General features: G+C 45.1%; 3 protein-coding genes across 10 annotated transcripts in view; 1 reads left to right on the top strand and 2 right to left on the bottom strand.

The window, feature by feature from the left end:
- LOC105698031 (E3 ubiquitin-protein ligase CBL-B) overlaps window positions 1–14573 on the bottom strand; it is a 30490-nt gene extending 15917 nt beyond the window's left edge. For both annotated transcript variants that reach the window (XR_001103899.2, XM_012421873.2), the window contains exon 1: window positions 13718–14573. Coding sequence is in view for 1 of the 2 variants with exons in the window: in XM_012421873.2 (XP_012277296.1) it covers window positions 13718–14259 (542 nt within the window). In the remaining variant the exon portion in view is untranslated. The remainder of the gene's footprint in view (window positions 1–13717) is intronic.
- A 334-nt stretch (window positions 14574–14907) lies between these two features.
- LOC105698095 (glycerol kinase) lies at window positions 14908–26677 on the bottom strand. Of its 5 annotated transcripts, none has more exons than XM_023434684.1 (12): window positions 26396–26677; window positions 22743–22882; window positions 19500–19573; window positions 18959–19217; window positions 18654–18871; window positions 18359–18571; window positions 18131–18241; window positions 17759–18015; window positions 17462–17667; window positions 17179–17322; window positions 17010–17096; window positions 16236–16333 (listed from the first exon to the last, which is right to left on the bottom strand). In XM_023434684.1, the coding sequence occupies exons 2-12, from the start codon at window positions 22828–22830 to the stop codon at window positions 16236–16238; spliced, it is 1755 nt and encodes a 584-aa protein (XP_023290452.1). In that variant the 5' UTR covers window positions 22831–22882; window positions 26396–26677. The 5 variants fall into 5 exon arrangements, 4 of the variants coding, with proteins under 4 accessions (XP_012277458.1, XP_023290452.1, XP_023290453.1 ...); XM_023434685.1 differs by having other exon boundaries at window positions 26400–26677; XM_012422036.2 differs by lacking the exon at window positions 26396–26677 and adding an exon at window positions 19790–20124 and having other exon boundaries at window positions 22743–22874.
- Window positions 21601–27759, top strand: LOC105698096 (COMM domain-containing protein 10). Of its 3 annotated transcripts, XM_012422040.2 has the most exons (6): window positions 21601–22588; window positions 22714–22902; window positions 24706–24966; window positions 26876–26938; window positions 27014–27377; window positions 27472–27759. In XM_012422040.2, exons 4-6 carry the CDS (start codon window positions 26910–26912, stop codon window positions 27670–27672), a joined length of 594 nt encoding a protein of 197 aa, XP_012277463.1. In that variant the 5' UTR covers window positions 21601–22588; window positions 22714–22902; window positions 24706–24966; window positions 26876–26909; the 3' UTR covers window positions 27673–27759. The 3 variants fall into 3 exon arrangements, with proteins under 3 accessions (XP_012277463.1, XP_012277464.1, XP_012277460.1); XM_012422041.2 differs by lacking the exons at window positions 21601–22588; window positions 24706–24966 and having other exon boundaries at window positions 22852–22902; XM_012422037.1 differs by lacking the exons at window positions 21601–22588; window positions 22714–22902 and having other exon boundaries at window positions 23026–24966.
- The last annotated feature ends 19 nt before the right edge of the window (window positions 27760–27778 follow it).

Raw genomic sequence — 27778 nt, 5'->3', positions numbered from 1 at the left:
GATACTTGCGCTATAATTAGTCGTCCTTGCTCGTCGGCTGATCCGACGCCCGCCTCCATTCATAGAACGCGTCTTCCACCCCGCGCTCTCTGCCCCGATATACGTACTTTAATATATATATATATTTTATATATACAAGTACATATACATACATACATATACAGGGTGTACAAACCAGGACAAAACGGAGATGAATGCCCGTAGATTTTTTTTCCTGCGGTACATTGGTCGTCCTTAATAATTAATTGAAAAATAGTCAACCGGGCGCGAAAGATTGGGAGGAATGGTTCTCCAACCTGCGTTGCGGACAGCAGAGGGTGACTTAAACGCGTTCTACCAATATATTCACGTAAACGCGTAGAAATATATTCACGCGGCATATTCCGCAAGTTCAGAGCCGCTGCCGACCCGACCTCAGCCCGACCCCAACTCGCCTGGGCTCGACCTCGATTTCCAAGGACCGGCCTGCACCGTCGCTGACGCACCTTCGAGGCTCCGAGGAGCTCTGCGCACCTCCGTGGCCCGATGCACCGGGGCAAATCCGAGTATCGCAGCCTCGGTGGCTCGATAACGAGGAGACGAGCGATAGGCCTACGGAGATGTTGAAAATCACCAAAACAAGATCTTGAAAATCGTAAGAAAAAAATCTCGGAAATCTAAACGATGTCGAAATTCCTTGAGAAAAAAACTCGTAATTCCTCGAAAAATGTATAAATTCCAGGAATAAAGAACCTTGGCTCCTTTCGGACGTCTTGCCGATTTCGAGAGGTCCCGGAACGAGTCGTTTCCCGCGCTTATCTCCGGTCTGGATCCGCGTCTGCAGCGGAGGAGCTCGCGGAGAGGCGAATCCGCGAGAATCCGAGGGCGTTCCCCGTTCCTCGGGGAGTGCACCGTCAGAGTTTCCGCTCGGCCGTTATCGGGCTCGCTTCCAGTACCATGAACCGACCGCCGAGTAAATCTCTTCCTTACCTCTCGCGGTCATACGTAACGTATCGCGATGAGGTCGCCATCGCATCCTGACTTTTTTTCGTCAGGTCGACCGGCAGATGCAGCGCGCGAGGATATTGGAAGCGACCCAGGTCCTTCTCGACTCGTCTCTGGCAATTCGGCATGCGACATCGACGCGCGTCGAGCGTCGAACAGGGCGCGCCGCGTCGCCGCGTAGGGGATCGAAAAGAAATCCGAGCGGCGGCGGAGGTGACGCGCGAGTTTAAGCGTCGGGCATCACACGGAGCGCGGCGCGTCGACGCGTCGGGGATCGAATATAATACGCAAAACTGGAAATTAAGGCAAATTCGAGACGCAAAATCTAAGGTATGGGTACGTAAACATGAACAATGCGTTCCCTCGATTTCTCTCGTTAAAATTAGTCCAATTAGTGCCATTAACTGTGTCAAGGAAATAGGTGCATTAGTCGGCCGTCGTTATCGGCCGATTACGGTGCGGCGGTCGCCTCTGTCGGATTTCGACGAAGCGACCCGCCGCCCATTGCGAAATTCGAGCGGACGTCGTTATCGAAAGGATGTTGGATGCGCCCCGCGCGTTACGGCGCCGCGACTGACTCATTTCCGGCAGGGCAAATAGTGTTCCGCTCGCCTATTCCATTCCTACGCAACGCCCTGCCGGTGTGTTTACTCCGGCCGATCTCTCCCGGCCCCGGGAATGACCGACGTCCATTCATCGAACCGCGGGCGAACGCGAGCGCTCTTTTATAACCGCGTCTCCCCTTCGCGACGCGCGTTCCCTCGTCCGCGGGAAACCGTGATTAACGCGAAAGAAAAAAAAAAAAAAATCCACAAAATACGTCGTTCTATACATAACAATGTTTTCCTTCAAAACCTCGCTTCCACGTATATACTTCCAAAAAATAAATGCATATCTATTCGGCAGGATCATGATTTCGAAACGAGGAATATCGAAACAAATGACCCGATTAACGGAAGAGAAAGAAAAATCAGCAGAATACCCCACTATACGATTAACAATGGTCTCCTTTGAATTCTCGTTTCTACGAATATACTCTTCTTAGGGGAAAAAAAAAAAAATGTGGCCGTTCATCACGACTCTGGAAACGAAAGATCTGATTAACGCGAGAGAGAGAAGAAAATTCACAAAATACGATGTTTTATACATAACAATGTTTTCCTTCAAAACCTCGACACCAGGTCTACATACTCCTAAAAAATAAATGCGTCCGCTCGGCAGGAATGCTATTTTGAAACGAGAAATCCGACTAATAAAGAGCATCGCATTTAATAAGGCAAGACGGTCCAAATATGTACGCGTTCGTCCCACGTCGCGATGACAAGCCTTGAATGAACGAATTAAGGATAACTCGCGTGGATTCGCGTCGTGGTCTCTCTCTTTCCATTCCGCCGTTTCACCTTTCTTCGCGACCCTGTCTCTCGTCTTCCTTTCTCTCTCCTTTTCAGATCCGATGATCGTAAGGGCGTGGGTGTCGAGGGCTTTGATCGCTGCTGCGTCGAGTTCGGTACTTAGGTCCAAATCCCTAGGTAAAGAAAATATTTTCCTTCGTGCCCGTTCGACAGGATCGCGATTTTCAAACGAGTAATCTGTCGATTTCTTGGATCCACCTTTAATAAAAATGGTCTCAACGATCGACCTTTAATAAAAATAGTCTCAAAGTGTAACGATTTCAACGATCCACCTTTAACAAAGATGGTTTCAACGACCGGCCTTTAATAAAAATGGTCCCGACGTGTATTGGTGTCAACGTACATGGTTGGCCCCATGTGATAATAAATTTGGAATGGACGAGTTCGAGATAACTCTCGTTCATTCGCGTCGATTCGCATTGATTCGCGTCTGGATTTCTTCTTCCCTTCTTCCGTTTCACCTTTCTCTCTCCGTTTCGGGTCCGACCGTGATTGGCCCCATGTGATAATAAATTTGGAATGGACGAGTTCAAGATAACTCTCGTCCATTCGCGTTTATTCGCGTCGATTCGCATGGATTCGCGTCTGGATTTCTTCTTCCCTTCTTCCGTTTCACCTTTCTCTCTCCGTTTCGGGTCCGACCGCGATTGGACCCACGTGATAATAAATTTGGAATGGACGATTTCAAGATAACTCTCGTCCATTCGCGTTTATTCGCGTCGATTCGCATTGATTCGCGTCTGGATTTCTTCTTCCCTTCTTCCGTTTCACCTTTCTCTCTCCGTTTCAGGTCCGGCCGTGACGCGTGGAGGACGCGTGGGCGTCGAGGGCTTCGCTCGTTGCTATGGATCCGGGGTCCAGGTTCGAATGCCTAGGTCAAAGGTGCTCGAAACGAGTCCGAATATCGAGCGAGCTCCAACTCGAGCCCCTTATTCGAGAATAACTTCGTCATTTCTCTGCGTCATCTCGACCCGTCCTCTCCCCTTGGGGAGAAATCTCGCCTCGAAGGGGAAAGGTGAAGCCCCCGTCCTGGCGCGCCTCCGCCCTGACCTGGGTCAAAGGACGTGGGACTCTCTGACCCGTTTCCCATAAAAAGTTGAGTCGTGCCGACGGAGATATAACATCCGCGGTCGATTGTCACCGCGAAAGGTGAGCGTTCGCGGCCGCACCCCGAAGACGCGTGCAAACAATAGCGCGACATTAGCCTCGCCATATAATGCACTTAAGGTGACATTAACCTGACACGAAAGTGATATCCGCGAGATTAATCGTTTATGAAACTTTTTTACAAACTGGATGCATGGAATTAATTGAAAATTTACCATACGAATTACCACCACCACCCTAAGAAAGGTCTCGACTCTCATAAAATTACATTCCTATACGCAATTGATAAATTCGACCCCTCATTTTCCTGCCACCTTGTAATATTAATTTTATGCGAAACGGACCGATCGGACGAAACTTCGTAACCCGCGTTTCGCAGTACTCGACAAAGACCCGCACGTTCCGTCACCGGTATCCGGCACCGGTACGTGTCGGAACCGATACGTGTCGGCCCGCGTCGGATAGTATAAACCGACCTTTAAACGCGATGCGAGCGGCGGATATTTCGCGCGGCCGCGGCGGCCGCTGGAGCGGAAAGGATAAAAAAAAAAAAAGAACGCGAATTAACGGCGCTCGGATCAGCTCCTTTCCGCGTGGGTCGGTAAAAGCCGGCGACGCCTTTAGACGCCACCTTTGAATGCCACCCCACGTGACGAGACGTCTCGCGTCGCCGGAGTGTCGCCCCCCGAAGTGTCAAGGTCTCGTCGTTGAGGAAATATAATCGTCCCGTGAACCCTGTTTCCTGAGAAGGTGGATGTAATCAAGAAACTCGGCAGAGTTTCGCACCAAATACCGGGACTCAAGCGCGACCAACACGGAGGACTTAAGGGGACGCGAAAGTGGCCTCCGAGGGGTCGATCATTCATGAAACTTTTCTCCGAATTGAGTGTATCGAATCGTTTCGAACATTACAACGTGAATATGAAGGCTATGAGGAAGGTCCTGCCACGCACGAAATTTCAGTTTTAATAAAAAATTTATGAAATACCTACAAACAAATTTTTCAACAATTCAAATCCCATGGGTGTCAAGACCATCTTTATAGCCTCCATATTCACGTTGTAAACTTTCAAACGATTCGATACACCCAGTTCAGATAAAACTTTCATAAACGAGACCTCTGCGCAGCCACTTTCACATCACCTTAAGGCGATATGAAAAGCTCATTCAATATAAATAAAACGTTAAAATGTTTAAAAAAACTTTTCTCCAAACTGGGTGGACCGAATCATTTGAAACGTCAGTGCGTGATTATAAAAGTCCTAATTAAGAACGCGATACTCGTGAGATTTGATTTTTCACAAAAAAAAAAATGTACAAAACTCAAAAACGAATTTAGAAGAAAAAAATAGAAAATGGGTGTCAGGACCTTCCTTAAACCCTCCATATTAAGATTGTAAAGTTTGAACGAATAGACTCAATTCGGAGAAGTTCGATAATCGAGATCTCTTCGACGCCACTTTGGCATCAACTTAACGCGTAATTTCGTCCCTTCGATTGGATGAATAATTGGCTGAATATTTCTCAGGTAACAGAATTTACCATGGACCTACATTTGACTTAACTACGTTCTCTTATCACGGATGATTGAATTTAAAATCATTTTCCTACCGAGGTATATATTTCCCTGCCGATTTCGCGCCTTCGGGGCCCACCTTTGGGACTTATTTCCCGACACGTTATAACGCCGACTTATTTCAAGGTATTACCGATGTAAGTGAATGGAACGGTCGTCACCAGAGCGGGACGGTGTAAAGCGTCGGGAATATCAGAGCGCATCGTGCACTCCGAATGCATCGAAATTCCTCGAAGGAGCTCGTCGACGGCGACAGAAATCAGATATTTATCCGGCCCTTATCGGGGGACGACACGTCGGTGGGACTTTCACGAGCGAGGGTGTTTTCAACATCTGGGTCGACGAACTGTTTGTGTCGGTCACAATCGGAATCGATAAGCAGGCTAAAACACGCCTGCAACGGCGAGTCGAGTCGCGCATTATCGCGCGACGCAACCTCTAAGTATTCTCCGCGGTCTACGTACGCGAAACTATTCGCGGGACCCGAGGTGATGTAACCGAAAGGATGGACACGTAACAGGCTACGAAACTCATGAATCCATCCCTCCCCCGAACATTAATCTACAAAGATGCGCTGCGATCGTCCTGGAAAGATACGGAATAATTATAAAAATATCCCCTACACCTGAAAAATCCTCCCACGAGAATGGGAACTCACTAAGCGAATTCCAAAAACCGTTCCCAGAGGATCCTCGATCGATTTGAGAAAATTCCCGCGGAGAAGATGTTCCCCATGGAAATCTCCGAAAATCCCAGAAAACCACCCAGAAAGGTGTCACGCGGAATTCTCTGAGCGAATGTCCGGAAATTTGTGACGAAAAAAAGAAAGAAAGAAAAAAAAAGCTTAATAATAAAAAGAAAAAAATGTTTAGAAAAGAATTTCAGAATCTCCTCGGCAGATCCGCGAGCAAGGGGGATTTCGTACCTCCGTCCGCGAGCAAAAACGCGGCCGGCGTAGTCAAGAGGGGGCCGCCGGGAGTAGAGGGCGACTCGGCTCCTTTTCCGGTGGAGCTCCTTTCCCGAGGTCTCCCGACTTCCGGCGCGAAGGCCTCGGCGGCCGAGCGAGAGGCCGAGCACGTGGCATTGACTCGGCGGCGCTCATCGTCGTCGTCGTCGGGGGGGAGGGGGTCGGGAATGCGGGCTACGCCGAGAGTGGGGCGGGGTGGGGGCCGCGCGCGCTTGCACTCCGATTAATTCGCCTTAATCGTGACGTCACGTCCCCTTCCTTCCGCTTCGGCTCACGGTCCGGATGTGAGCTTAACGCGCCGGGAGGGAGGTATTTTGTCGGCGGGCGGCGGTGGAACGACGGGGCCCGCGTCTCTCCCACACGCTCACGGGACGCCCACGTAGGCGCACGTGTGCGTGCGAGCGCCCGTCGAGTCGGCAACCGGGCCGACGCGCGGTTAACCTTTTCTCCAAGGCGCGTCCGATCGCGCCCCTGAAACGCATCGCGGCCTGTCGTTTCGGGCGTCCCTTTGAGGCGCGCCGCGCGTTGCGCGCGCACCGGGCGACATGCGGGCGCCCGAGGGCGGGACCGTCAGTGCGCCGCGCGCCCTGCCCGCGAGCGCCCGCGCCGCGGGCAGAGCGCGCTCGGGGGCCTTTCTCGGCCCGTCTTCGGCGCGAGCGACGTTGCGCCGGAAGCGAATCCGGGGCAACGCTCGGCCAGAAATCTGGCGCCTGTGACGAGAGTCCGCGCAGCTCGCCCACGCGAGACCGCGATGATCGGCCGGAAGATTTCTCCGGTTCGTCCGCGAGAGGCCTAGCCCCTGCCCTCCCGATAATCGGTGATTACAATGCACGCCGATTGGGTCTCACCTGACCGCGATATATCGGGACTGCAGGGAATCGATTATACATGCCGGGGGACAACTCTGCGCGTGCCTCGCAAGGCTGACATTCGGCTAATGTTGCGCGCTTGCAAAACACGCCGCCGCGCGCGCGCGCGTAACGGAGCGGAAACGCGGCATCTGTTAATTCGACGCCGCGCGGCATTAGTTGCCAAAGTGGTTATCAGCGGTACACGTGTCTAGCGCGACGGTGAGGCACCGGCCAGGCCGGTCCGTGAGCGTATCGACGGGACTCGCGTCACGTCCGCGCGCGACGTCCACTTAACCTTGCGCGGGAAATTGCGAACGATCCTCTACGTGATCTCTCCCGTCGATTCGCGAGGAATCGGCCTCTCCCTTAAGGGAAAATCTCGACCTATGACCGCATCGTCGCCATGTACTCGCTAAGAGCTTCCTCCTCGAGCGGCGTGGGAGGAGACTCGTGAGAGAGCGCGGGAAGTTTCACCGACGACGGTACCCTTCTATCACCGATCTCGTTACTCTCAAAACGGCGACGCGACGACGTATAAACCGTCTATTTCTGGGCGGCAGCATCTGTTCCGGAATTGCCGCACGTACTCGCGCGAGCGCGCTCCCGAGCGACGATGTTAAGAGGATTCCGAGTAATTTCGATGCGAGGCGAGTCCACCCACGCGCCGCGAACACGCCAACGGACACGTACGAGCACGTTTCAACGTTCGCGGACATTAATATCCATGCACAGCTAGTTGAAAAAAAAAAAAAAAGAAAGAAAGAACCCGACCCCAGAAAAGAAACAAATCGACCGAAAAGATTAAATCACAGGCCGGCATATATCTGGGATAACGTAGGGTGAATTAATTTTATCTCGAAAAGTACTTTTCTCATTACCGAACATGGTCGCACTCTGGTCATGATACACCTGCTCTAAGAAAAAAAATTCCATCGAACCAAAGAAATATTTCATTAATTCAGCGAATAATCATTAGATTCGAATAAAACCGAATAAATCAAGTGCAACCTGAAAATTGTTTTGTATTTCGGTCAAATAATTATTCTTTGAATTTTATAAATATATATGTTTCTTTGGTACCTTTCGAAAAAGTGTTTCATCCGTTCGATGGCATTTCTTCTTTTCTCAGTGTAGACGATAAACAAGATAAGTAGGTTAGGTAGCGCAGATTTCTTTTTGTTGCACGTGTAGATGGAGTTTTATTGCATAAGTCGTCGCTTTTCGAGTGAGCCGCGTATGTACGGGAATCAATTTGTCGATATATACTTCGGAATAATGATGGAAGAGTTCTTGGGTAAAGCACAAGAGGAGGGAAAGCACGATTTATGGACAAAAGCTGGGTCGCCATCGGATCGGCCCGGCCGGATGTCCGCGGATCATTTGACCGGAAACCGAAGGCTCGTGCATCGGCGCAATCGAGCCGGCTCGCCGCATTCTAATCGGCCGGTAATCGGCCACATCCGACCGCGAAAAACCGCCGAGTAGGCCAGACCAAGGAGCGTTCTTCCCGCTCCCGGATGTCTCCTTAAGGTGATATCAAAGAATCACACACCCACACACGCGTCTATATATATGAGAAGTCAAATCGTTGATGAAAGTATTCCTCGAATTGGATGTACCGATTCGTTTCAAATTCTACCACGTGAATATAGAGGCCCTAAATTAAGTCCTGAAACTCATGAAATATAATTTTTCATAAAAAAATGTATTTATCTATCATGGACTAGAACCAACATGACGTGGTCCGTGCACGTTTTCGATGTTTTACGCTGCTTGGAGGCTTAGAATCGAAAATGAAGAATTTCAGAACCTAGCTCGAACAATTCAGAATACCGTAAAAATTGAATATTACGGACCGAGATAGGAAGATATGGAAAATACTTTCACCAACGATTGCAAGAGAATGCTGCCTTGTCTCGGGGCTAACAAGTGTCTTTTGGAGCAAAAATTTCGTTGCGGCTAAAAGACACAGATGGCGTCGCTGGTCCTAAACGGTCGTTAGAATGATGAATTCATGGGATTTCAACAGTTTTACATCGATCACATTATCATTACTTTACTAAAATGGCATATGAATCGCTTAATTTCGTATAATTTTCAACGTAGATTGTAAATATAAATATCGATAAAATTCCGATGTATATAAAAAAGATAAAAGACGAAAGTGAAGACGTACACGCGCGATGTCACGTTTCCGTTGAAAGTCGTTGAAAAATTACGTGTCCTACGAGGGAGAGCACAAGTCACTTTTGTGATGTATCGGGCGGTTATCGTTCATTCGGACAAACACGTACGCCGGGTTTGATAAACGTCATTTTCGTGTTATCGGGGACAGGGTGAACACATCGGGTTGTACGATACCGTAATCTACGTGTTTCACTTGTAACACCGGAAGCCTCAATTTTCCCGTCTCGAGTGTGCCTTGGAGAGAAACCGCCCGCGAGATAAAAAGAATTTCTCCCAACCGATGCGTCGCAATTCAAAGATAAGCATTACCGATTTAACGCGCGGGATTACGCGATATCCGCGAGTAATTTTACTCCGTTGGACGGCACAAAAAGAATATCCCGGCCGGATTAAATATAGAGTATCATCGGAGGGCCGAGCGTTCTCGTTATCTCGTCTACGAGGCAAAAGGGATCCTGGAGCTCCTCTCGTCGGAGTGGCTTCCCGGGGATTCTCTTCGTGTCAACGCTCGCCGAGGGAAGTAGGTTACCCCTAAGTAGGTTACAAACGGAAGACCCCCATTATGACGGTCAATCAATAATATCGACGCCTCCATACATACATAAATGCGTACATATATTTTATACGCATTGTCCGAACACGGCGGAATAAATGGGAGGAAAAAAAAAAGAAAAGAAAAATGAAATTTAAACGGTCCCCTAGCTTCGCCCTCTGGGAGAAATAAACGTCCGCCCCTGCACGTTCGGACGGAATTTCGAATAGAGGCAGACTCTCGTATTACGGATTCTTTTTCTCTTTCTATTTCTTTCCGCGAATTGTTTTTCCATTTCAAATCATACCCCGGGAAAACGCGAGGAAAATCGCGTGGAAACAGGATGTCGGTAATCCGCACCGAGTGGTCTCGAGAGAGAAAAAATAGAGAGCAAAGGGGAGTCCTCGAGTCCTCCTCGTCCGAGAGGAATCGGGGAACCGGGTTATCGTCGGGGAAGCGGCCGACGGTTTTCAAGTGGCCCGAGACCCAGTTTCTTGGGGGGATCGATCGACCACTGCCGTCGTCCGGAGGCTCGTGCGACGACATCGACCGGGGTCGCGACGCGCGCGAACCCTCTCGTGGTCCGAAATTTTTGCGAGGCATGACAAGAGTCGAAATTTTTGCGAGGCACGACAAGAATCGAAATTTTTGCGAGGCGCGACAAGAGTAGACATTTTCGCGAGGCACCACAAGAGTAAACATTTTTGCAACGCACGACAAGAGTCGAAATTTTTGCTAGGCGCGACAAGAGTAGACATTTTTGCGAGGTACGACAAGAGTAGAAATTTTTGCGAGGCACGACAAGAGACGAAAGTTTTGCTAGGCGCGACAAGAGTAGAAATTTTTGCAAGGCACAACAAAAGTCGAAATTTCATGTCACGTGCTACACAGTTTCAAATTATTTGATGCACCCAATTTGGAGAAAAGTTTTATAAGTATTTTCACGTGTTATGTACATAGAATGACCCTTTCGTTTCATCTTAAGATGACTACACACGTAAGGATAAATCGTCGCGATAAATCTGTGCAAGCCGGACTGCACCCACGGATTTAACCGACGCGTGGATATCCCGTGGACGGAATAGAATTCGATTTACCTGCACCTTAAAGTGGCCCACGTACGTATCGATAAATCGTAGCGATTTGTAACGCATGCAGTCGAATCGAATTCTCCTGCAGCGTCCACGTGTCAATTAGGAGGGTCGAATTTTCCCCTTAACGTGAACGGGAATGCGTATATTATACGGAGGAGGAAATCTATATACCTAGGAAACAATCGATAATTTCGGTGTTTTTGTTGACACGGCGGAGATTCGCGCCACCGAGTGGGCGGGAATTTTCGGGTCACGGGGAAGAAGTTGGCTCTGAAACGGCGCGATCGACTCGGTCCAATTTCGACGTCAGTACGAGCGGGCCTGGCCTCGTGGCCATTCACGATGTTTTACGATTTTCTGAGATTTCCAGGGATTTTCTGCGCTATTCCCCGACGTTCGAAATCTTCCCCGACTTAACGAACAACGTGCGACAAATATCGCGACGTTTTCCCTGCATTTCCTTTATAGACCACTATTTATTGCGCGGATAACGTTCTCAAGGATTTTCCAAGTAGGAGAAAAATCCTAGGTGCGTAGGCGGGATTTTTTTTGCATTTCCTTTTTAGACCATTATTTAGGGCGTGAATAACGTTCTCGAGGATTTTTCAAGTAGGAGAAAATTCCGAGGCGCAACGGTATCGGCTAAGACGAACTCGGTCTGCGGGGGCAGAGGCGATTCGCCAATTCGAGCCAGATCGAATCACGGACCGTGACCCAAAAGTCGGAGGCTGGTCAGCGAGGTCGCAGGCGACTCCTTTGGACGACGGCCAGCGAGTCGGTTCAACGAACCGTCCCCGTTGAACGGATGCTGAGGACCGGGACGAGGGGGCGAGGTCGGCCCCGAAAACCGGGAACCGCTCGGCATCGCGGTCGGCATTTGATCCGAATACACAAATAGAGAGTAACGTCGGAGAAATAGCCCCGTTTAACGTCGCCCCGTCGAGAAATTACGCGCGCAATTCGAGCCGATTCCCCAATTCCTCTCGTTCGGCGGAGCTCTCGATCGTAAAGATCTCTCCGTCCCTCCTCCTCCCGATTTTCCAGGCCTCAGTCCCGTCGAACGAGCCGCGAAAAACAAGGATATCTTTTTGCGGCATCGGCTTAGCAGAGCAAATATGACCGGTGCAACGGTGTTGCACGCCCCGGCGACGACGGTAACCAGAAAGTACGGCTTCGGCAAATAGAATTATCGCCGTTCCGCGTCCCACTTGGAAAGAGTGCGTACGCTAATTCCTACCACAAACTGTACGCCCGTCTACTGCACACACGATGCATGATTTACACGTAAAGCTACACGGCGAGTACATTTATGGTCCATTCTACGTCGACTCCCAGACGACATCGGAATATCTGCAAATATTTATCCCGCTCTAAATGCCTCTCTTATACCCTCCCGATCATTTGCCAATCTTAATACCACTCTTTTCACATCCTCGGGTTAATTACCACTTACTAAAAATTCTTCGACAAGCGACTCGTGCAGCCTCGACTTTTTCGTTGCAAAACTTCCCCTCAAATTATGCTTTCAAAATTGCTTCAAAAGTAAAAAAAAAAGAGAGAGAGAGATAACATGCAAGATTCCGAGGAATCTACTTCGTCGTTTAGTCCCGATAATCACGGCTAATAAACAGTAGTTAACGTCGTAGACCATGGGAGAAAAAAATAAAATAAAAAGAGCGATGAGGCGAATACTCGTGCCTCGCTAGTGGGCGAATTTCGCAACCGACGTCACGCGTACGGCGGCGTATACGCGTCGCCTAGTCCATTGAGGAGTTATCATTCACAGGTCGGCGGTCGGCGTGACGAGGTCCGACGTCGGGCTCGTCCCTGGGCGACAACGCGTCGTCCAACGTCGTCACGCGTGAGACCACCAATGCGAGCGTTGCCAGAGAAACGGAGGCGGTCGTTTCCGCGCGTTTCCGCGACACTCGCTCGAAAAACATAGAGAAATGATTATACGTATTTAATGCGTGGCCAGCCATTTCGCCTTGGCGAAAAGATGAGGAGGTTAACGTTAAATTACCGAGCCGGTTACACGACCGGTTTTAATCCTTCGTCCTCTAGGAGGAACCAGAAACTCGAGGTTACGTCGATGGAACATAAATTAATGTACGGCACTACGTTTTAATATTTCACGTATCTTTGAATCTAATAAAATTTCATCGAAAGAACTACACGATACTGCAGATAAGCCACCGAATGTTCATGCAAATTAAACACGAATAGTCAATGTCTCCTCTCACTTGCCATTCGAGTTGCTGCATCGAATCAACCAAGAGTCGACTCACGAGGGCAAAGGGTTAACATTAAGATTTATAATTATTCCATAAATTCTATTGATTTTCCTCAATCCATTTCTCTAGTTTCTCTATATGTGTAAAACCAATTCTGCATTTTCTGTTTCTTTTCCCTTACAGCTCACTCCGAGATGCATATGTACCGTACCTATTTCTACCATGACCGGTTGAATAATTCACTTCAAAGTCTTCATTTTAAAATAAATGAGTATTCCCCGACATCACTTCTTCCCATAGATGGATGCGAAGATACGTAAAACATTTTAGGTCTTCCCATTACATTCGATTCGATGTCCTTGTGATAAAATCACATAAAGTCTGAATCCTTGCATCTATTATTATACAGAAAGTCTAATTGACCCTAACAACCATCGAAACTGAAATAAAAAAAATTTGTTTTAAGTACTGCTTAGAAGAATCATCTCGTTTATTACTCCGCTTCCCAAAGAGACTATTACTTGCGTTAAATTGACAGAAATGAGAGTTTGATTTAAAAACTGATCATTTCGCCGTCATCGGTAGAAGTAGGTGTCCATAAGCCGTCAATAGTTCAACGTTAAAAGTCGAGGGAGGAAGGGCAGCTCGCGCGTTCCGAGCCGCCTTTGAGGTTAGGTCGGTCGGATCGGGGCGCGCGTCGTCCCTCCATCCATCCGCTCGGACCCTATCGGCGACTAACGGTGCCCCGTGGCAAACCCTCGACTCGCCGTTACCTGTTACCGAAGCGTTCCTTCCAGAATTCGGCTGCGTCGGACTTGGTGATGCGAAACTGGTCCCCGGCGAAGACGCCGTTGGGGAAGATGGCCTTGAGCTCGGAGAGCATGTGGCTGAAGACGAGGCTGAGCTTGGTGAGATTCCGCCGGTAGTGGGAGGTCTCGTCGAACATCTTCTCCTTGCCCTCCTTGAAGAGCTTGATGGCCTGCTTGCACTTACGCATCAGGTTGTTGATGAAGACGCAGAAGTGCTCGTTGGCGTGGAGGACGTGCATGCGGTCCTCGTACTTGCTGTAGATGAGCCTGAGTCGCTGGTACGTGTCCGGCAGGATGTCCAGGATGAACGGGGGCGAGTTCTTCAGGTTCATGCGCTGGTGCTGGCATAGCTTGACCACCTTGTCCATGAGCTTCCAGGTCTTGTCGAGCATCCGCTTGTCGGTCGAGAGCTTCGGGGGCGTCATCGCGTCGGCGAAGCGACCCTGGAGCTTTTGGAAGATCGAGCCGATGTGCACGGCGCGGCTGCGGCTGCTGTGCCCCGACATCTTGAGGCCTGGCTCCGTGCGGAGAGGTCCGGACCCCCCGGTGCCGAGAGCGGCTCGCTCGGCTCGCTTCGGCTCGACTCTCTCGCCTCGCCTCGCCTCGCGCCCCGCCGCCAGAGGCTACGCGATGCGACTCGATCCCGCTTGGCCGCCGCCGCCGACGCCGCCGCCGAGACCCGAAAAGATTGCCGACGCACCGCCGACCCTTACGTAACGCTCAACCTCTGAGGAGCAGGACGCATTTTAATACGCCGAAGGCCCTTCCGCGACGTTCTCACGAGGTCTCCAACGCGAGACGCGCCGCGACGTCACGCCATTCGACATCCTGCCCGTTACTGACCATTTGCTCGCTCTTCCTGCCGACCGCCACGGCCTGCCGCGCCGTAAGCGGGCGGCCCGGGTAGTACGCCAAACTTCGCTCGACCGCCGCTTCGTGGCGTGTCGATCGCCATCAATTCTATAGCGCCACTTTCGAACCTCCCGCATCCTCCGCATCGATTGACCAGTGCTCGGATCTCACCGGTCGATATGTTCCAGATGCAACGAAATCTGGGAATTTAACATTCGCAGTTTTTTCCATGTTTATTTTAATCGGAGTTGCCGCGAAGTTTCCTTGAAGTTGCGACGCAGGTTGGGGCGAGGGTGTTTGGATTTATTTTCAAAAGCTTTTATTTACAATTGATATAATTCGTAAGGAAGGCTTTTAAATCGTAATCGATTAACGCTGCGTACTGGGGGAGGAGGTTTGGCTTATGACATTTGAATTGGTCGGGGTTATTTATTAATCAGTGGCACCTGACAACGTACGACAAGTTGTGCTTTCGACATGACATGTGCTGTAATAATATACAATGTCTCCATGATTTCAGTACGATCAGATATAATGACAACCGTTACCTAAATTATTGGATATTTTTATTAACAGCTGTGTATTTGTAGTTAATTATTTAGGAGATCGAGATGTTTTACAGGGAACCAAAAGACTTAACAAAAAATAAATACATAAGCAACTATTGTAAAGTAACACCACGTAATACATTTAAGTAGTCCGATATGTAAAACGATGCGACATGAGCCTTGCAAATTTAATAGCAACAAATATTTTCATACGCAATATAACTCGCTCTAGGATAATACATTGAATTTCTAAAATGACAGGGTATTTATATTTTCGTTGTACTTTTATACTTTGCTATTTTAACATCACCACAAAATTATTACTTTTTATAAAGCAGCAATTTATCGTATAATACAGACATAAAAATACACGTTTGAAAAGAACGGTAGTAAAACATACTAGATACTTTTAAAAATTGTGTTTCATTTGAAATAAATACTTAATAAACGAAACCCATGTGAGAATTTTGTCACAGGATCATTAAATCCTTTCAAATGTCTCTATCAAAACTAGATTTGTGTGATATGGCTATGTATCCTGCATAACCGTGCCAAACAAATAATGGCAAACATTCACTATTATAGTATTGTGAATAATAGAAATATATAGTGCCTGTACATTGATTTTAATACGCCTATTCCAAGTAGAAACTAGTGAACATTCTATGTTGTATCAGCACTCGATAACAGAAGTATGGTCACTTGTGAATACTTGTACGTTACTTTACTTTAAATTTTACTGCCTATATGTGGGTTTAACTTTTTTCTTTAAACCGACTAGTATGGCAAGGCAGTTGAACAATGGTACCATGACTTGCCATTCGATAATAATGCACTTAACGAGTGAGTAATGTGATTCATGACACCATCCCAAAGTCAATTTACAATAACACGAATTAATGGGAAAACTGGAATGGATTCACATCTTCCGACTTGTTGAAACGCAGCTAACTGTAACGATATTCTTTTTAAATGTCTCCCCATTTGTTCAAATATGAGAACGATTTAAAAAATCGTTTGATTCTTCTCTGAGGTTATCTGCCAAGCATTGTGGGTTTCAGCACAGCACTGTAGACTTGTCGTCACCGGGTTTCTACGTGATAACTTAATCGCAATAGGATGAAACTTGTCATTATGAACCAGCTGGCTGGGATCGATGCCAAAATCCGATATCTCTCTTCTAAAACAAAAAAAAAATACACGTCGATTTTTCTAACAAACAAATGTAACCGAAAGCATTTTTTAATAGCTAATCATTATGAACATTATACATTTTAACTTCAAATTTTTCATGAATAACACACTAAAGCAAAAGTTGACAATCTGTCTGACATAACTTAGGAAAACTACAGAGCGATTTGTTATATTCTTAAAAGTACTTAATTTTAAATGTAGTCACAGCAGGAATGTTGATGTTATTCAATGCGTATCATCAAACGGGTAACTTATATATATACTGATAGGAGTATTATTTATTAATCCCGATAATCATTATAAACTGTATCAAAATTGTTTTATAATACAATTAAGTAAAAAACACGATTTAAAAGACGCAAGTAATAACACGATATAAAGTCTTCACGCCTTAACAAACATAATATTCACATGCAGCACATACATTGCACACAAAATAAAAAATTATTCAGTGTCTCAAGGATGCGTTGGACAGTTGTCACGATTAATGCTGATCACTACTTTAAAACTATTCTGCTCTATTTACAGCAGTGAACACATTTTACCACATCTGCCGTTTGAATTAATCTTAATAACCAGTCAATGGAGAAAAGGAGACTAGAGATTCTTGCAGTTTAGTCGGTCCTCCCACGATATGATTTTGCTACTTTTTTGAGCTTTACCTGTCATATTATCGGATATTTTCATCGCCGCCCATCCTAAACTTCTGTGCACGGCCATTTTCCACTTTTTATACCTCAAATCCCGCTCTGTAAATTAATTATATTTAATTAGGATGTTTTAAAACCATCCCTTATTCACGTTTTGAAAAATATATTAGCTGCAGCAAACCTTCTGGAGTGGTAGTGGGCAAAAATGTTTCAACTTTTACCGTCTCTACTTGGTGGCCTTCCAGCTCCCAAACGTCTATACCCTTTGCGTTGCCTGCTACCATAGCGGCACCCAACGCACTGGTATCTGGCATTATTGATCTAACTGTAAATTAGAAATTTGATAGAAAATGCTAATTAAACATTTTCATTCTATCAATAGAATTTATGCTGACGTTGAAAGAAACATACGCTACGCATAATGAATATAAATGAAAACGGCAGAGATCCGTTTCTCTACGTACACACAGGAGTTCCACAAAGATCTGCTTGCAGTTGCATCAATAATTTATTGGTCGACATTTTCCCGTCTGTATGCAGTTTCGTTAAAGGTAAGCCACAATCCTTATACATAGCTTCAAGAATATCTCGCGTTTGGAAACACACGGCTTCCAAAGACGCCCTTATAATATGCTTCTTGGTAGTGAATGCAGTAAGGCCACAGATAATTCTGAAATGCGTACAAGATTAATTTCTTCAAATCATAGAAGAGATATAGTAACCAAATACCCGACTTTGAAGTGTTAAGCTAAAACATTTACCCTCTGGCATCTTGTCTCCAGTAAGGAGCATAAAGACCAGTAAACGCAGGTACGAAGTAAACATCCCCCGTATTGAAAACACTTTCTGCTAAATGCTCACATTCACTGACATCACTGATGAGCTTTAGATTGTCTCTTAGCCACTTTATAGCTGCCCCTGCAACGGCCACGGAACCTTCTAAAGCATAAACTGCCGGCTTGTTTGGACCTAATTGGTATGCCACTGTTGTTACTAGCCCATGGGACGAATGCACTCTCTGAGAAATCGTTATTATCACATGAAGCACGATAAAACACATCAACAGACTCTGAAGAAATGCGTTCGCTTGCAACTAAATGTCTCGGATATTGAAAGCAAAGAACAGGGTGTACCTTAGTTCCGGTGTTACAGAGGAGAAAACATCCGCTTCTATATGTATTCTTTGCTTGGCCTGGCTTCAAACAGGTTTGTCCGACTAGCGCCGCCTGTTGATTGCCCAGAATCTATAGAAAAAAAGAAAAGCAACCGATAGTATTATCGACCTCTATCATTAGGATTCATCGGCGGTCTGATTAAAAATAGAATAGTAAATCTATGGGTATCATTAATATTAAACTCACCCCGGATATTTTAATGCCTTCTAACGGTCCGTCGGTAATTGTACCATAAATTTCAGAGCTGCTCCTGATTTGCGGTAAAATTTCCATCGGAATGTCGAAATACCTGCAGAGTATAGGATCCCATGCCAGAGATTCTATGTTCATGAGCATGGTCCTTGAAGCATTCGTTACGTCGGTGATGTACAGACCTCCATTTTTACCTCCTGTTAAATTCTACAATGAGCATGACATTGTTAATACGTGAGTAAATATATTGACAAATACATTCATTATCAAGTAACATCTCAGGACGTACCCACACTAACCACGTATCCATGGTTCCAACTTTGCACCGCTTTTCGCGCATTGCTTTTCTGACTGCCGGTACGTTGTCCTTCAACCAGCGAATTTTCAAAGCCGAAAAATAGGGATTAACCGGTAATCCGCATATCGGTTTTAAATAATTTTTACTTTTATCAGGAAACTTGGCGATTATCTGCTCAGCGAGGGTATCCGTCCTGATATCGGACCAAACTGTAAAAAAAAAAAATGCAGACTGAAACACTCGAGGTAAATCTAAAAATTGGAATACCTGATAATCTGTTTGATTAATTATTGTACCTATTGCATTGCAGAGTGGATCACCCGTTTTATCATCCCACGCCACCGTAGTTTCCCTCTGATTGGTGATACCAATGGTGACCATTAACGAAAGGCTTAAATTCATGGCTTCGAGTTGTTTAACTACTTCTTCGATACAAATTTCCACGGAACGGAAAACCTCCTTAATGTCCACTTCGACCCATCCTTCATTTGGATTAAGTTCTTCGATATCCACATGGTGCGCGGCAACTTGAGCGACGTGTTTTGCGTTGAAGACCTATTCGAGCAAAAATCATGATTACAACAAACAAGGAAAACTCACGAACATTCCTGATATAATAAGATCACAGTCCGTGTGGTGATGCAACGCTTGATACTTTGATCGGGCGATCAATCGCTGCGCCTACCTTCGCATACCTGGATCTACCACCAATTTGCTAAAATGATTCTTCCCATCGCGCACATCATTAAACATAGGACACATTACAGAATTAATTAGAGTTCAGGCGATAGCGCGTATTAATTAAGTGATGTAAATAGATAACGCATAAAATCTCACCACGAATCCCGTCGTCCGAGTGCCGAGGTCGATGACTCCCACTAACGGTCCAGTACCTGAAGAGGGCATTATTTCTGGAAGGAAAATATTCAGAAATTATTAAAATATATTGAAATCCACTTTACAAAAGTTACTTATAATCACAAGACGTTTGATAGGCGGATAAAAGAGGCAGAATTTTCCATTCGGAAGAATCGAAGAGTTAACGTGAGAAATTTATACCAATTTTCCGGTCCGATTGCCGGCAATCCCCGTTTCAAAGATAAAAAGGAAAGAATCGTCCGACTTGCCTTGATAACATACAATGATAGACCGATCGAAGATTTCGGAGCCGCGAGAGTGCAGTTCTGCGTTTGAACTTTGCGGACTTGGAGTAAACTTCAGGTTTCTAGGAAACTATACGCTCGGCGTCGTGCAGCTCTAGGCAAAGGCATGCGAGTAATGCACAACCGGCCACTCGGTCTTTCCTTTTTCAAGCAAGCCGTAATACCGATGACGTGCTTGGATGGAATCGAGCGCGCTGATTGGCTGGCCGGAGAGGCTTGCCCGGTCGCGCCTTTTCTTTCCTTTAGACTCGCGGACATTGGTCAGTATTGCTCACTTGAGTGCGTCACTTGGACATTACCTAAGGAGTACTCGAATAAGATATCGAGACGATCTATTCGCCCAAGAGGAATCGTTCTAATAAAAAAGATCACTTTTCAAGCCTGTAGATGTTACTCATACTTTGCTTTTAGCGTCACAAGATGTCTTTCAGTAACTTACAGGCTACGGATAAGAGACATCCATTAACGCTAAAATTGAGGGTATAGTCGAAGGTCGCAGAATTTTCATCGCCATATAATGCACTTAAGTTGACATAAAAGTGACGTTATATCTGAGAGATTAATCGTTTAACGTAAGACGAATCTGAAGGGTATGGTCAAAGACGATGAAATCCCTTATCAGTTTCATTTAATCTGCAATACTCGACTCGCCCACATGCTTTTCTGTTTATTCACATGACGTGATATTGTTGTCGCAGGACTGTTTCAAGGTATCATTGAACTTTACGATTGCAGACAACTGACGCATCAGCTGAATTCTATTTCGTATTTAGTCTTGATAAGGACACTTTTCGGTACAAACGGCACACCGTCTACGCGTCGAAAAGCACGCAACGTTATTGCGATCTTCGGATCTAAGAAAATAAATGGCACAGCTCGGGCATTAAAACAAGAGAGCGCAACGTGTGAAGTAATCGGGGTAACGTATTAATAAAAAATGTTAAATGTTAATAGACATTCTTTCTAGAGCGAGCCAATGTTCGTTCTCGATTCTCACCTGACATGATCATCGTGTATAGCCCGAGTATCCCATGATTAGTCACGAAATACTAATTCAAGACGAAATTAAAACGAGGGGCGCAACTTAACCAAAGTTACGTCTGTGGACCCAGAATGTAGTCATTTGTCTATTTGGAAAGATTAGTGCGTTGCACGTGTGGTGTGTACGGATATGTACGTACTTAACGCAAGAGCGGCTCGTGAATCAAACATGGACGATTAAGGCAGGCTTATTATTATTATTATTTCAACACATTCCCAAATAATGTTCTCATTGACTCCCTCCGCAATCACGGTACAACAACGTCGGCCCAGAATTTGTTTACCGTCAATAATTAATATCAAGTAAACGCGACCAGAGACTACCATGAGGCAGTTTCGCGACTTTCACGAGGAGGAACTTTCTAATAACTCCGTAAAATTTAATGAACGACGTTTTATGAGCAAACATTATAACATGTTACAGGGATTCCTATTCCTTGGAGAGCCTTGCCAATTTCGCAAGGATTCCTCGAGAAGCCTGTCAACACCGCAGACGAGCCAATCGCAACTCAGTGGTCCATTCGGTTGCAAATGAATTATCGACAATAATACGGAGAACAGATTGTCATTCTAAATTTACTCGCAATACGTAAACGGTGATTCCCGCCGTACGTGTCATAAACAATACGAGAATGCCGCGCGCATTTCACAACTCAATTGAGATGTTAATTTTCTTCCTTTACACGGCAGACCGCGGTGAGTTAACGATTTCCTCACTTAATGACAATGACCTCGAATAATTAAAAAAAAAAAAAAAAAACTGCCATCTTGACCAGAAGTTCAGGCCGGCATGTGACATCACTGTTGAGCGATCTAGATCGACTGTCAGAGGCATTCACTTGGCACGCTTTCGAATATCTACCTACGTATCGACATATGTGCTCGGTCCATAACAGGGAAGCTTCATTTTGCAAGCCCGAGATGCAATCGATTTTCCCTGGGATTAAATTAATTTTCTATCTGATCCGCGCCAAAGACCAGCCGAGACAGGTGCATGTGCATCTTACACGCATTGACCGAGTCCTCAGGATATGCGGAGGCCTTTCGAAAATGCAAATCACTTGGCACGCAGCACTGAGTTTCTATCGTCGTCTCGTTGCTTGTACACCCTGAACGAAATCTCAGCATTTCGCGACACAATGTGAGTTACCAGACGTCTGTGCCAATACGAGGCCGGACGCATGACTCAGAAATTAGAAGTTGCACGATAGGAGGCTTATCAACTCCTGTGTGTACTACATTGTCAGTTTCTTAACGTTAATTCGAGCTATAGACTTGTAACTACATATCACAGTCGTCGACCTAATCAAGACACATAGGAAAAATATCGAACAATGAATTGCGATTAATTATCCAATTTCTCTTGACTGATTGCCTCAATCTGCAGTCGCTGTATCGACCGTACTTTGGACAAGAGTTTGAGGAAATTTTATTCGAGTTAATCTCACTTCTATGCGCAAAAGCACATCGGGGTGCGATTGTTGCACGTAATCGTGGTGTCATAAGCATTAAACTATATTTTCCGCATTATTTGGCAAGTATGATCCCTGTCGCGTGATGCGTTTCAGAGCCCAGGTTGGGAGTCGCGACCACGGCGGTAGGGTCGATGAATTTATTCTTAGCAAGACCAGTGACACCACAAGATGGCCCTGAGAATGCCTTCTATGTTCTCCTACAATCGAAAGTCTTTCGCGAAGGTACACGTGCAAGGAATGTCGAAAGGTCTGCGAGTACCCTATTTTTTATCTCCTCCGCCTGATTAAATCCACCTCGATCCGGTCCATTGACACCGCGCGACCCCTGAATATTTTTCCTAAAATCGAAACTCCTCTCTCTTATCGTTACAGAGCTCTAATCTCGGATAGTCTTCACTTACGTCCAGGATTGTAGGAGTAGTACTCGAATATACTCGTCTTCCTCTCCATTTTCGTGGGTGGTCTTCGATCAGGGCCCTCTTCGTCCATCAAACCAGGAACCTCTTCAAGACTGTCTCGGAATGGCCTCGATGAGCACCGTCTGATCCCAAAACACAACACGTGCGTTGAACTGTCAAAGTACTGTCAAACGGACACCACGTGGTCGCCGATCAGCTGGACGGGTAGATCGGGGCGCACCTCGCGAATCGATTGTCGGAGGCTGAATCGGTCTCCGACATATCGATCCACTATCGAAAGAGAACTGCGTGTCACATTTAGGGTGCCCTCTTCAGGGCCAAGTTCGTAAATAGACGTATTTCCATCTAGTCCCCCACGAGTGACGGATTATCCATCCTGGTTGGATGTATCTGGCACACGTGATTCAATCTACGTGGGCGACTTCCTTCGCCACAATGCGCGCATAAACTTTACGACCATGCGAGTCGTTTTTCAAAAGTCTAATTTACTGGCAAGGGGAAATCGTTTCAAATAGTCTTTATGGCCTGAAAAAAAAGAAGATAAACCACGCGTAACAATGCTCCATTTAGTGGGTCCCAATAAATTGCACTGATGTAATTAGCAAATCAAGGGTACGCGCTAAATGCCCTGACCATGATATGTGGTTAGTGAGTCGAGATAACTCAAAAATATTCCATTCAACGTGGTACCTGTGCTTGTTCATAAAAAAACAAAAAATGAAATTATCACCGAGGAAATGGATGGTTTTGTGGCATAACACACATGACAGAATGTTCAGATTAAATGATAAATTTGAAAATTTGGCATTTATGAATGACAATTCACCTTGCAGAACTTGGTAAAAATGGGGCTAATTTAATTGTCAAAAAAAGAAATCACGTCAGATCGGGCTATCGGAGCACAAAATAATTTGGAAACTTTGTTCTTTAGCGCCAGTAAAACTTCTTAAGGTCATTGTTATCAATGTTGGTCGTTATGAAAGAATCACGCGTAAAAATAATGGTCCTCGATAAAACTCGACGTTTGCGAAACGTCGTTGGAAAAATAGAAGATACGTCGGATTTGTGAAAGAATGGCACTCAAGCGGCGAAAATATTTATCAAAATTCTAATTAATTGCAATTGCCGAAATCGATTTCGGTTCATCCGTTAGAAATGTTATTATTAACAAAGATGTATTAACGGTATAGTAATCATGACGGAATCAAGGAAGCCTTGTGTAATTCGGGAATTACTCATCGAGTTTTAATCTCATCTTCATTAATATCGAGGTCCGAACGACGATCGCGTATTTTTCCTTGAAAGGCACGTACATTTGGTCAACTAAAGTCCCGATATTTATGACAAACGGTTTGTACTTTGATCAGTCTGGGCGCCAAGATCTCGATAAATGACAATTCCGTTAACGTACGATAACGATAATCTCTCGACATTTCCTTTCCGAGGATTTTAGAGGCGCCAATAATGACTACCTTTTTCCATTCCTTATCAGTTAAATATAGCCTTTAAGGTACAACTGAAAGAAATATATTAGACGATATTTACAAGGTTTTAAAAAAAAATGATTAACTTTTATGGAAAGGAAAAAGATAGTCGGAAGTCACTTCCACAGTTTAGTTTCAAAGCAAATTATCAAATCGATGACGGTTTTATTGTACTGGACATGATGTGGTCTGTAAATAGGCCGCATAATGCGTTGGTTTTTTCCTGGGAAGTATCGGACTACCCGAGAGAGAAGAAGCTCGCTGGTCTTATATAGAAACTCCACCCTATGATCACCACTAGCGAGAAACGTAGAGAATATAGCACCACCACCAGATTAAATTCCAAATTAGTTCAACTAGTCTATTTTCAGTTATTATTTAGAAGTACAATTAATCAAACATTCTCACGGGCAATTCGACATAATTTCAACATGCATCCAATATTTTAAATCATTTTGCAGCGATACATGAAAGCAGGGACTGGATAGGTGATTCTCCATCTAGCGGCGGCGCGGTGAACTAAAGAGCGAACTCGCCGCGCAACTCGACTTTGCGCGCCAAATTTGAACGTTCCCACTGCCGAATAATAAGTACATTAGTACAATCCGTCATATCTCCGTGACACAGGTGGAAAAAGTGGCCTTGGTTTAAATTAGAAGTGTTTCGACGTGGTTTCAAGTTCGAACATGAGAGAGATAAACGAAAGAAATCTGAACAGAGCTGTGAGTACATTCGAAAAGAGATACCTGTTAATATTTTTGATTTTTGATTTGTCAATTGAACTCATTACGGTATGATTGAGCGTTCTTAGGATATTTTCAATTGGAGACCAGAAATAATCCGGCAAAAAATTCGCAAAGGCGTGCGTATGGTAATTCAACACTTTGTAGGTTGACAAGAATGACTTTCGAGAATATTAATCAAGCTACGTCATCCGTAAGCTACGAGGTGGATAATTAACGCGACTCTGTATCGTAAAAGGGAGATATGTTAATATCACTCGTGGACATCGTACATCATTACATTTTACGAGAAACAAGTTTGTATAACACGGTTTCTTAACCCTGAGAATATCTTATCGTAACTAATTGTCTAGATGGTTATTTTTTTTGTATCAAACCCAATATCTCCAAATCTCCATTTTGCAGTCAAAACAAAGTGTCACCTATACATAGCTTTGACTATGTTAAAGCCGCTATCACCGTGAATTTTGTCCGTTACGAATAATGAGGTCAGCAATGAGTTACGATCAAGGTCATTACGTTGTATTTAATTCACAGAGGTCATTACGTTGTATTTAATTCACAGAGGTCATTACGTTATATTTAATTCACAGAGGTCATTACGTTGTATTTAATTCACATATATATGTTAATGTCGTACGTCGATTAATCATTTCTAGATTTAAACCAGATTTAGGAAAATAAAAGTGTCGATCGAGAGGAACGACGGTTATTTATGAAACTGCCATGGAAAAATATAAATCTTTCGACTCGTCCATTATCACGGTTCGTGATAAAAAATTATGCGTAGTCAACTGCAGGGCGAGTAAATGAAAGCGGCGTGCTTGTAATTCATGAATTCACTTCGCATGTGTATTGATGAAGTAATTGAAGCGCGGCTTATTAAACTAATCTACGACTAAGGGCACTAGAGACATTGGTTAGGAGCACCGGTTCAGGAGAATTAACACTTCCCCCGGATTAACGCGTATTGTCACTGCAGGAACTTGATGATTCGAATCTGCAAATTAATGACATGGATATCTATTGAGTGAACCACGTGACGGATTAATTCCCGAACTCTTTAAAACGGTAATAAATAATGGTGCGCGTTATTTTTGGCAGTGCAACGATGCGGTTGGAATTCTGGCAAAAATACTTGCCTCATGATCGAGGGCTCTATCCTGAAAAACCGTATCCTGCACATTAAGGGGGCATTAGAAATGTTTTTCAACGACCTGAGTGTTTTCGATATTTGAAATCGAACAAGCACGTGCGAGGAATTCTGGGAGTTATGTCAGTGTGTATCGCCGCGGTGAAACGGAGCGCAGCTCGGAGCGGCGGCCGCTTTTTTCGCGATATTCTTGACAGAACCTCGCACGTCTAGGTAGTTGAAAATCTGGCAATCATGTGTAAGTTTTCGAAGTACTTGCGACAAAAGGGCTGAAGATCGTCGGCTGGCCACGCAGGTTGCTAGTTTGACGGCGGTCAATACCACTCCGGTTTGCCTGCAGGCTGGAGGTCTGCAGCACGGGGTCACGGAGCTCGTGAAAACAGAAAACGACACATGGACACTACTCGACTTTCGAAAAATGCCTGGCAAAGTAAAACACCTTTTTCATGGTTTTTTCGTTAATGCACACCGCAGTGGGTTACCGTCATTCGTTAGCCGATTATACGCGCTCTGCGACTGCTAGCGACCATGTGCCGCAACTGGCCGCAACTGAACCTCGAGGACCAAGCCTTCGGCTATATAAATAATGTAGATACAGCGCTATGTGCAAAATGTCTGTAACCTAACCTTACCGTCACGCGCTATGGTAGAATTGCGCCGTGAGAATCTTTCGAAATTATATATTCTTGTGGGGACATCTATCAACCATCTAACGAACTATGTACTCTGTTTCAGATTCTGACCTAACCTCGAAATAGGAACTGTCAAAATGGATACATGGAATGAAATAACACCAAGGTATGACGATTTTAGATATTTTTGCGAGTTTTACGTTAGTTATTGTTTAAATAATATGTGTTTTACTCCTTTTAGTGTCAGAAAAGGATTGAAGATAGTAGAGAGACTAGACTGTGGAAAGTTTCGCCTTCTTGTTAACCGAATCTGTCAGAGCCTAGAGTTAGCTAACGACAACAGGGTTTTTAGTGATGAAGAAGAAGAGAAGCTGATGATATCTTTAGATTTAAACAAAGATGAATTGGATCTGCTTTTGGACACTATTACTAAAATTTATAAACAGGCTGCTTATTGTATGATGAAACCGGCTGTAATGGAAACTCTAATGAAGGATAAATTTAATATCGGAGAAGATAAAATTGCTGCCTTGTTACATGCCTGGGTTACTCATGCAAAAAACATTGTCGATGCGTTCAGAAAGAAATCAATTTTTCCTAATAAGGTATTTATAGATCAATCCTTCCTAATGTTTATGCAAAAGAACTTTTAGAAATAATTTATATTCTTCCGATTACATGCTACTATCTTTGCTTCAGGTTGATAACATTAGTTGGCACTTGAATGTAGAAACATCGTCGTCCTTTATTTCTAAAGAAGCCCGACCAGTTGTATTGCTTCAACTTGACCTGAGTGGGGAATCCAGTAAGAAGTTAACAGTTGAAATGGACAAGTCTGAACTTACAGATCTTTATCATAGTCTGGAGAAAATTCAAAATCAACTTGACTCACTTAAATAGCCCGCAATAAGTTTTATATAAACTTATGTGATATACAGTGTACACATATGTCTTTATATATACGATTTTTATTATACCCAAAATTAAATTTACATCTGAAATATAC

This window comes from Orussus abietinus, unplaced genomic scaffold, assembly GCF_000612105.2.
Source record: "Orussus abietinus isolate OABI.00-Male unplaced genomic scaffold, Oabi_2.0 scaffold1, whole genome shotgun sequence".
NCBI classification, from domain to species: domain Eukaryota; kingdom Metazoa; phylum Arthropoda; class Insecta; order Hymenoptera; family Orussidae; genus Orussus; species Orussus abietinus.
This window is presented reverse-complemented; position numbering and strand designations above follow the sequence as displayed.

What these genes read in the sequence shown, in the direction of transcription:
- LOC105698095 (XM_023434684.1), bottom strand. Translation starts at nt 22,830, where the DNA reads ATGGACGAAGAGGGCCCTGATCGAAGACCACCCACGAAAATGGAGAGG. An exon ending in TCCACTCTGCAATGCAATAG is followed by an intron (nt 18,872 to 18,958) that starts GTACAATAATTA and finishes TTTTTTTTACAG; the next exon opens with TTTGGTCCGATATCAGGACG. An exon ending in TCTTTGTGGAACTCCTGTGT is followed by an intron (nt 17,323 to 17,461) that starts GTACGTAGAGAA and finishes TCTAATTTACAG; the next exon opens with TTAGATCAATAATGCCAGAT.
- LOC105698096 (XM_012422040.2), top strand. Translation starts at nt 26,910, where the DNA reads ATGGATACATGGAATGAAATAACACCAAG. An exon ending in TGGAATGAAATAACACCAAG is followed by an intron (nt 26,939 to 27,013) that starts GTATGACGATTT and finishes TACTCCTTTTAG; the next exon opens with TGTCAGAAAAGGATTGAAGA. An exon ending in AATCAATTTTTCCTAATAAG is followed by an intron (nt 27,378 to 27,471) that starts GTATTTATAGAT and finishes TCTTTGCTTCAG; the next exon opens with GTTGATAACATTAGTTGGCA.